Raw genomic sequence first — 10478 nt, 5'->3', positions numbered from 1 at the left:
CTGTCGTTCAGTGGGACTCAACACTTTTGCCAGACTTGAATCTATACACTGAAATGGCACACACTGTCTTTCAGGAAAAATAGACCCAGAATACTTGTCCTCCAACCATTTCTTTCTTCCTTTCTTCCTTTCCTTTCTCTTTCTTTCTTCCTTTCTTCCTTTCTTTCTTGTCTTTCTTTTTCTTTCTTTCTTTCTTTCTTTCTTTCTTTCTTTCTTTCTTTCTTTCTTTCTTTCTTTCTTTTTTTTCTTTCTCTTCCTTCCTTCCTTCCTTCCTTCCTTCCTTCCTCTCTCTCTCTCTCTCTTTCTTTTGGCCAAACCCAGGGCATGTGGAAGTTCCCAGGCTATGAGCTTACAACCCAGCTCATGGCAGCACCAGATCCCTAAGCCACTGAGTGGGGGCCCAGGATCTAATCCACACCCTCATGGATATTAATTGGGCTCGTTACTACTGAGCCACAAAAGGAATTCCAAAGAATTTTTTCTTTTCTTTTAGCCTCACTTGCAGCAATCAGAAGTTCCCATGTTAGGGACTGCACGCATGTACAGCAGTGACAACGCCGGATCTTTAAACAGCTGAGCCACCAGGCAACCTCAAAACATATTTCTTTACAGAAGTTTAAGCCTTCTGGGGGACAAGGTGGGGGTGTTGTGGTTGGTTCCAGGACCCCTCTGCTGATACCAAACTCTGTGGAAGCTTAAGCCCTTTACATAAAATGGCAGAGTACAGTGGGCTGTCTGTATCTGTGGTTCTGCATCTGCAGATTCAACCAACTGCAGATCGAATTTCCACAAATATGCAGGGCAGGGCCGACTGTGCTCCTCAGGTCTCAAACCCATTCGCCTTAGACAATAATGACTTCCTTTCCAGGACTGGGAATTCAGTGCCGTCATCAAAGCTAACACACGTGCTCCCACAGCCCTCCATGTCCTACTCTCAGTGGAAGGTGCAGTCCATTCCTTGCACTCAGCTCCCAGCTTCTATCCTCTCAGAGCCTGACTTGATTAGATGTCCCAGTCTTTTATCTTCAGCCTTGCTTTCTCCACTAACTCCTTCTTACTTATGCTATGTGTATTATCCTATCAACTTCAAGTCTAAACTTTATTGTAAATAACCATCTAAGGGCATTCCTGTCATGGTGCAGCGGAAACAAATCCGACTAGGAAACATGAGGTTGTGGGTTCGATCCCTGGCCTCACTCAGTGGGTTAAGGATCTGGTGTTGCCATGAGCTGTGGTGTAGGTTGCAGACACGGCTCAGATCTGGCGTTGTTGTGGCTGTGGCTGTGGCTGGCAGCTGTAGCTCCAATTAGACCCCTAGCCTGGGAACATCCATATGCTGAGGGTACGGCCCTAAAAAGCAAAAAAAAAAAAAAGCCATTTAATTGTTCCCCTCCTTCTTGGCACAAGGATCATGTGTGTCAGCTTCTTGTGTTCCCATCCATGGCCCAGTAGAATGCCTGTAGACTTGGTGCTAAATACACCCTGAATATAAGAAGTACCAATAAATACTTCCTCAGTGTTAAAGCACTAGATTCAGCATCTCTGCTGTACTAAGTTTCAGAAGGCACTCTCAAGTGCACACTTGAGAATCAAGAATAAAAGGCAGCCCCTCCCCATCCAGCAGTACTCCGTCTGGTCATTCTGCATGCACACTCTTGCTCCCCTAGCCCTTTCTCTCTCTCTCTCTCCTTTTTCCCTAGAGCTGAACCTGCAGCATATGGAAGTTCCCAGGGTCCAGTCAGAACTGCAGCTGCTGGCCTACACCACAGCCACCACGACGCCAGATCGGAGCCCCATCGGTGATCTACACTGCAGTTTGCAGCAACACTGGATCCTTAACTCAATATTTGGGGCCAGGGATTGAACCTGCACTCTCATGGATACTAGTTGTGTTCATTACCCCTGAGCCACAACGGGAACTCCCCCCTGGCTCTTTCTGTTTCGCTCATCTTGGCCTCATTTCTTTTTTTTTTAATTTTTTTTTTGTCTTTTGTCTTTTTTGTTGTTGTTTTGTTGTTGTTGTTGTTGTTGTTGTTGCTATTTCTTGGGCCGCTCCCGCGGCATATGGGGGTTCCCAGGCTAGGGGTCGAATCGGAGCTGTAGCTGCCAGCCTACTCCAGGGCCACAGCAACGTGGGATCCGAGCCGCATCTGCAACCTACACCACAGCTCACGGCAACGCCGGATCCTTAACCCACTGAGCAAGGGCAGGGACCGAACCCGCAACCTCATGGTTCCTAGTCGGATTCGTTAACCACTGCGCCACGACGGGAACTCCGGCCTCATTTCTTAGTACACAATTCTTTCTTTTTTTTTCTTTTTAGGGCTGCACTCTCACGGCATGTGGAGGTTCCCAGGCTAGGGGTCCAATCAGGAGCTACAGCTGCTGGCCTACACCACAGCCACAGCAACACCAGATCTGAGACGCATCTGCAACCTACACCAGAGCTCACGGCAATGCCAGATCCTTAACCCACTGAGTGAGGCCAGGGATTGAACCTGCAACCTCACGGTTCCTAGTCAAATTTGTTTCCACCGCGCCACGACGGGAACTCCAGTACACAATTCTTTGGGCTTCATTCTCCCCTGCTTTAGACTTACCCTCAGTATCTGTCTCTTCCTCTGGGCAATAATTTCTGCATCCATGCTTTTGACTTACTTTTAGCATCTGAATAGCACTTGGAGACCAGTGCCAGCCTTCCCTGGAGCTGAAGTGTTGTGGTTTCTCAGCTCAAGAGGCTCCTGTCTGCTCATTTTCACCATCATGCCTCCTGGGCCATGGAACACGGCATCGTCATTCCTGACCTGGAACTGAATGGTGGTATGAAAGTTATAGAACAGCAAGAGCAAACTGTAGGGGAAGGGGAGTTTCCGGTTTCTGTTAATTAGTAAATTAGTGAGAGCAGCTGGCTGCTTTCCCCAAATCAATCCTTGAGAGATGATGATGGGATAAGATCACTTCCCCTCCACCCCCAGGCAATAATACCACCAAAATGTATGTATATATACTTGTGAAAACTGGGCTGTTTTGAAATGGTAATGGGGAGACAGGAGGAGGAATGGCCACAACCTGGGGTGGAGGGCAGCTGTGAGAGGATGTTAGAAAAACATAGAGAAAAAGCCCCATCTGTGGCAATTCAGCCAGCATGGGCACACTGCTGGGGCTGGGGCAAAATCCCAGAGTGGCAAATTCACCGACTCACCTCAGTCAGGCTGAGGACTGATTCGCCTCAGAGATTCTGCTTCTTCATTTTTCTCTCCATTACGATGATACTTATCTTAAGTATTATTAACACCTACAAGTAGCACTTACTGGCTCCCTCTTCACTCCTTTGCCACACTTATTGTAAAAAATGCAGATTTTACACATTTTATTTACTTAGCAATAAGCGTAAGACATTACAACCAAATCATTTTAGCACAGTGGCACAACCTGTTTTATCTGACCTCTATTAAGAGTCAAGGCTCTGGGGGCTGGGCTGGCAAGCTGTACTAAGCCAGGCGACAATTGCTGGCTTCTTTGCTCACTTACATTCAGGTTCATATTCTCAGCCAGTACATCAAAGCCTTCACTATATACACACTAATGAATGCCTATGTGTGTAAGCACATGTGAAATCTCTTCCAATCAACCTGTAGCCTTTCTTGAATGCTCTTAGGAGACCTAATGGGGAGGGGTGAGGGGGAAACCAGGAAGCATTTGGATATTGTGATTTGAATATTTTCAAATGAGACAATGTCAGAAAGTTGAGTCACTAATTGAAATTGAAAGAACTTAGTGGCATTGAGTGTTAAAGTGGCATTGAATCTGAAATATAATAGCAGAAAGGCAGAAAAAATACATTTCTATACATACGAGAATAGTATTGGTCGCTTACCAGAAAATTAAATCATGTTTGGACTATTTCCTCCAAATACGTCTTTTTTTTTTTTCTTCTTTTTTTTGTCTTTTCAGGGCTGCACCTGGTGCATATAGAGGTTCCCAGGCTAGGGGATGAATCAGAGCTGCAGCTGCCAGCCTATACCACAGCCACAGAAATGCTGGATCAGAGCCTCGTCTGTGACCTACACCACAGCTCACAGCAACTCGGGATCCCCAATCCACTGAACGAGGCCTGTGTCCTCATGGATACCATCTGGGTTCATTAACCACTGAGCCATGATGGGAACCTCAGTCCAATTTACCTTAAACATTATAGTATAAACTTCTGGTGGAACACAAACAGAGCTAATTTAAAACAACATTCTCAGAGTTCCTGTCGTGGCTCAGTGGTTAATGAATCTGACTAGGAACCACAGGGTTGTGGGTTCATTCCCTGTCCTCGATCAGTGGGTTAAGGATCTGGTGTTGGCGTGAGCTGCAGTGTAGGATGGCAGCTATAGCTCTGATTCGACCTCTAGCCTGGGAACTTCCATATGCTGTGGGTGCAGCCCTAAAAAAAGGAAAAAAAAAAAAAAAAAGACCTGTCCCCATTATTTAAGTAAAACAATTTTACTCCAGTTAAAATAAAAATTGCATTGTGTTTCATAATGAACACCTCATTGTCCCCATATAGAGCGCATGGCTGTGTTTGTATTCCTCAACCAGGTTTAAAAAAATTGATGGTGTTAAGTAAAGACAAGATGCAGCTTAGTTTCTGTTTTTATTAAAGTTGTGTTTTTTTCTAAGGAATATATTACACTTAAAGTTAAATACCATAAATAAAGATTAGTTCTTAAATCTATCTCAAAAATGTAAACAAGAAAATAATTCACCACTCCCTCCCCAACCGTGACTAAATGTGTCAAAAAAAAGGTCATCCTTTCAGAACTTCTTTCCTCAGGAGTAGCACAGACTTTATTAAAATACGTTAATCCTCCTGGGCTGCAAGAACATAGCACGTATGACTGGTGCCCACCATGAAATGGGTCTGTGACTGAAGTCCACCCCTAGGTCCAGCCAGGACGACTCAAATGCTCTCAGAAACGGGCTCTTCTCTCTCCATTCAGTGTCCAAGGACACGGACAGCGCTAAGGCATTGAGCACAAGATACCGCAATGCCCATGATGTGTAAGCTGGCACACTCCAGGAGGTGGATCAGCGACAGCAATGACCTCCCAATTCTGGATGAGTAATAGTCACAGAATATTGGAGCTGGAAAGATTCTGAGAAAGCATCTAGTCATTTTACAGATGGTCTCAGTCAGCAAGTCTTGTAATATTGAAGAGATATTGGTAAAACCTTATGGAACACTCTGGTATACTTATTGATGTATCTTCCTAAAACTACTTAAACTTCATTAATTTGTTTCATATTCAAATATTGATAAACCCCAAGCCAACATTTTAGGCTGAAACTAATTTTAAGCATAGTTTATAACCTTTTCAGCACGGCTAGTTGGTCTTCACAAAAATAAGCATCCCTAAGGAATAAGTAAGGGAAAAGGATGTTTTTCAGGACAATATAGAGGGGTCTGCATTAAGACTACCTAACTGCTTGCCAGTTTCTTTAAAGCTGTCAGCTCAAGTCTAGTGACATGGCTTTTGGTTCCTTCCTATAAATGCTGTTCTTGAAAACCTGAGAGACAAAGTCACTTGATTAATTTTGACATTGGGACCTTAATACTATCAAAATGAACCTAAGTCTGAACTGAAGACTGAGGTAGTCAGTTTTTAGAAGCACTTGACCCTTTCTGAGTCAGGAAGGGACTTCTGTCTACTCTCCTCACATGGGTTCTCCGCACTCTCCTTTCCTGCCCCAGCCCACTCCCACTACGGCTGCAGTCTCTGCTCAGTCTCTTCCTCAGTAAACCAGTTGTGTGAACATAAAGGGCATTACCTGCAAAGGATACCGACATAGGTTATTTCCAAGTCTTCAGTTCATACTGAATTCTAGCCTGCTAATTCTGCACTGAAATTTCAGATTTTAAAAATCTTTATTTTTTGAATTATTACTATTTTTTTTTGCCATGCCTAGGGCATGCAGAAGTTCCCTGGCCAGGGACTGAACCCTCGCCACAGCAGTGACCCAAGCCACAGCAGCAACAATGTCAGATCTTTAACATGCTGAGCCACTAGGGAACTCCAAAAGTCTTTGTTTTTAGAATATTGTTTTAGAACGGTATCATATTCTATGTGACTAAGCCACGCCTCTTCAAATTTCTTACAGATTCAGTGGCCTTCTAAATCTCCAATGAGTATACTATGCAGAATCAGTGATAAGCAACCACTTTCAAGACTTGTTGAAGAGGAAGGAAGACACCAGCCAGGTTAGTTACCCTCAAAAACTCAAGATTTCTTAACTTCATACTTTATCAGATTCTACATTTGTGCAGAGAAAACACTGGGCTACCAGATTCCAAGCTTAACAAATATATATAGAAAAAATGTCATCTATAATATTTTCTTCAGAAAGTCAGTAGTGCAAATATAATTATATCAATAAAAAATAAAGCAAAAATATATTTCAAGTATAAAAAGCACCATGCTCGGAAACAATACTACCTAAATGGCATTACTGCACAACAGTCAAAATATAATCAAACCTATCACTGTGAATCTCAAATATATTATTAATTCATAGTGTTTTTTGGTGAAATTCTTTATACACCTTTGTAGGATGATTCATAACGACAATAGGTATATAAGTTTAGATTTTTATAACCTCCTTTAAAAATATACTCTACACTTTTCTCTGACTTTGCATGATTTAAAGTATGTGGAACATAGGCAGAAACACCATTGCTACCAGCTTCTCTTCAGCTGAGGCTGGCTATGCTAGAGACCCCCAGCTTTTCACAATGACAAACACCTCCAATTTAAAACTGTATGCATGGAGTTCCTGGCATGGCTCAGTGATTAACGAATCTAACTAGGAACCATAAGGTTGCGCGTTCGATCCCTGGCCTCGCTCAGTGGGTTAAGGATCCGGCATGGCCGTGAGCTGTGGTGTAGGTCACAGACACGGCTTGGATCCTGTGTTGCTGTGGCTCTGGCGTAGGCTGGTGGCTACAGCTCCTATTAGACCCCTAGCCTGGGAACCTTCATATGCCGCAAGTGCGGCCCTAGAAAAAACAAAAAACAAACAAACAAAAACACCCTGTATGCAAATAAGTATTTCAAATTTATGCATTAAAAAAAAGGTGACTTCTCCTTTATGCTGGGGTTGCTGTTTGGATCCAGTGCCAGTCAGCTGGAATTACTCCTTAGTAATTAAGCTTCTGGTTCACTTAGCACAATTTCTTAAATTGAGAGCTTAATGACTATACACTAAATTAAAGGGCCAGCCAATGAATAAATGAATGCATGCCTGTCCAAGGGTTGTGTTTATAATGCCATAGGACTTTGCTAGCTTTAGAGAGAAAAACTGCTCATCATTCATCATCAAAGAATTTCAAACTGGGATTACTAAGTGGGGTTGGTCAGCTCTGGTACCAGAGGGGAGCTGTTTCTGGAGACAGAATCTATGTGGTGACAGAGCATCAAATGCAAGAGGTAAAGGACATTACCTCCTTTTAACGCAAAGACAATCTTTTGACTTCTGTGGACTAAGCCACACATTGTGTGGTAAAGTGGACTCTACTGGATAGGCCCCACACTAAACCTATACTTTGCTATCAGTAAGCAATTCAGATCATTTTGTCTTATGTTTTCCTGCGGCAGAACATTTTTCTCTTTCTGCCTCCCAGTTTTTCAAGTCATTATTAAACTAATGGAGAATACAAATGGAAGCGGATCTCTGAAGAGCAATGAGCACAGATACAGCTAGAAGAGAGCCACCAACACATAATGATTTGGCAGGAAACTGCCAGAGTGCTGGTTTGAAAAAGGCTAGCATGGTTATCATTAAGATTTAGCAAAACGTAATTTTAAAAACCAAATTTAAAAAATTTTAGAACAATGATTCAGTTGTACCATATACAGTCATTAAATTCATAATAGGTAAAACAGTGAGTGATGCAGGAACTGCAACTCAAATTACTTTTCTGTAAATCAAAGGACAACTTATACTTTTGAGGACAGGGTCCACAACTTATAATCTTGCAATGATTAGCTGTTCTTTAAATTATTGCAGCAGTGATGAACTTTCCCATTGTTTTAGGTTAATGAAAATGCTGAGGTATGTCATTACTGAAAGTTTCACCAATGATCCCATTTTCAAAGGAAAACTTCAAGGTGATCTATCCTGAAAAATAAAGAGACTTGGTGATGTGGAATTTGTTCTCTTCTCCAAACTCTGAGGCTGTGGGTTGCCAATGAGGAGTGACTGCTGTGAAGCTCTGCTTCAAGATCTGATTGTGGTCAACACATCCCAGCCAAAGTCAGGAATGCCACTTCTGCCACCTGCATCGGCTGCCACTTGCCCAGATTCTGTGCTTTGTTCAGAGGAACATGACACAAAGGAATGTCTTGAGAATTCACTCTTCCATTCCTAATGCCACACACACAGAAGAAATCCAGCCAGCAGAGGAAAGAGATTGCCTAGCAGAAGCCAGAGGGTGACCACCAGGCTAGAGGAACGGGAACAGAGATCTAGGGTTGAAAACAAACAAAAAAATGACTTTTTATAGACATTTTTGGAATAAATTATACCAACTAAAATATAGACAGATGAATAAAGGTCATTACTGAAAAGTAAAAAAAGGATGAACTTGAAGAGCAGAATTAGGAGTGACTTCCTGAAACCTAGCTACACAAAGTCTTTTTTTATATTTACGGAAAAAGATCAAAATATTTATGCAGAAGAAAAGAAGATGTACCTACCATATTAAGGTTCGAAAAAGGCATCTAAGGAGTTCCCTCTGTGGCACAGCTGATTAAGAATGCAACTAATAGCCATGAGGATGCCAGTTTGATTCCTGGACTCACTCAGTAGGTTAAGGATCCGGTGTTGCCACAAGCTATAGTATAGGTTGCAGATGCAGCTCAGATCTGGTGTTGCTGTGGCTGTGGTATAGGCCTGTAGCTGAAGCTCCAATTCAACCCCTAACCCAGGAACTTCCACATACCACAGGAGTGGCCATAAAAAGAAGAAAAAAAAGGAATCTAGAGTTTCCGTCATGATGCAGCAGAAACGAATCTAACTAGGAACCACGAGGTTGTGGGTTCGATCCCTGGCCTTGCTCAGTGGGTTAAAGATCTGGCATTGCCGTGAGCTGTGATGTAGGTTGCAGACACGGCTTGGATCTGGCACTGCTGTGGCTGTGGCATAGGCCGGCAGCTAGAGTTCTGATTCAACCCCTAGCCTGGGAACTTCTATATGCTGTGGGTATGACCATAAAAAACAAAACAAAACAAACAAAAACAGAATCCAACCATATCAGCTCAGGTCACTGCAGAGGCATGGGTTCAATCCCCAGCTGGTGCAGTGGGTTAAAGGATCCAGCATTGCTGTAATTGAGGTGTAGCTTGCAGCTGCAGCTAGGATTCAATCCCTGGCTCAGGAACTTTCATATGCCGTGAGTGTGGCCATAAAAAAAAGCACTCAAAAAAAGACAGACGTATCTCTGGGTAGTATCTTAGCAAAACTAAAGATGTTACACAGGAAAGTAAATGAAATTTTTTTTTTTTTTTTTTTTTTTACTATTCTGACATGGGATGCAGGACTTTCTTCTGTTCTTCCTTGTCTCTTTTAAGTAAGGTGACCATATTAGGACACTGTAAGGTAAGTGCTGAAATAAATTTCTTGTCTTAAGATGGAGCGGCTCCTGCTCATGGTGGCATGTGAGCAAACTGAAACTTAGAGAACTTTCATGTTTAGGTAAACGCTCCACTTGACCAGAATACAACGTATCAGTCAACCAATCTACAACTGCCAAGCCAGCTCTGGGCCCTACACTTATTTCCTTGTTCCTTGATCTTTCTAAATATGATTAGACACTTAAAACCAGCCCATTCATCTAAGCTGAGTACTTCTTGTTTCCTACTTGCAGCCTTTCCCCTTATTTTAGAGTTCTTTGGACTCCTGAAAGTAGAGACTGCCTGTGCGAAATAACATTTATTTATTTATTTATTTATTTAGGTCTTTTTAGGGCAGCACCCATGGCATATGGAGGTTCCCAGGCTAGGGGTCAAACTGGAGTTGTAGCCACTGGCCTACACCACAGCTACAGCAACACCAGATCCTTAACCCACTGAACGAGGCCAGGAATCGAACCTACGTCCCCATGGATACTAGTCAGATTCATTTCTGCTGAGCCACGACGGGAACTCCTAAAATTTACTTTGATCAAATAAATTGTTCTCTTTGATTATTTTAACACAAGACAATGCTATCAATAATCATACCTGGACAAAAGGTATACTGACTGTCTCAGGCAAATGTTCCCAGATCTCTACCCATTTATCTGTATCACCCCAGGCTTCATTTGGAAATAGAAGACGACTCTGCTTTTGGCACTAGGAGTATATCTTAATTTATCCAGAAGTTGTTTGCACAGCTAAAACTATTTCCTCAAAACAATTCTTAGAATGGAAAACATTTTTTAGCAGTCAAGAGAC

At 42.6% G+C, this 10478-nt stretch overlaps 1 protein-coding gene across 1 annotated transcript in view; it reads right to left on the bottom strand.

Moving 5' to 3' along the window:
• Positions 1 to 4629: 4629 nt before the first annotated feature.
• The window catches only part of LMLN (leishmanolysin like peptidase), a 60646-nt gene continuing 54797 nt past the window's right edge, over positions 4630 to 10478 (bottom strand). Inside the window, 1 exon segment of the mRNA NM_001445170.1 lies at positions 4630 to 8510. Coding sequence (NP_001432099.1) covers positions 8410 to 8510 — 101 coding nt within the window. The 3' untranslated portion in view covers positions 4630 to 8409.

Source organism: Sus scrofa, chromosome 13 (assembly GCF_054392235.1).
Source record: "Sus scrofa isolate SSC_HxYL_T2T_F1_AM1 chromosome 13, Sscrofa_HxYL_maternal_Yorkshire_Landrace_v2.0, whole genome shotgun sequence".
NCBI lineage: Eukaryota > Metazoa > Chordata > Mammalia > Artiodactyla > Suidae > Sus > Sus scrofa.
Note: the sequence above shows the minus strand (reverse complement) of the source record. Positions and strands in the feature narration are given on the sequence as shown.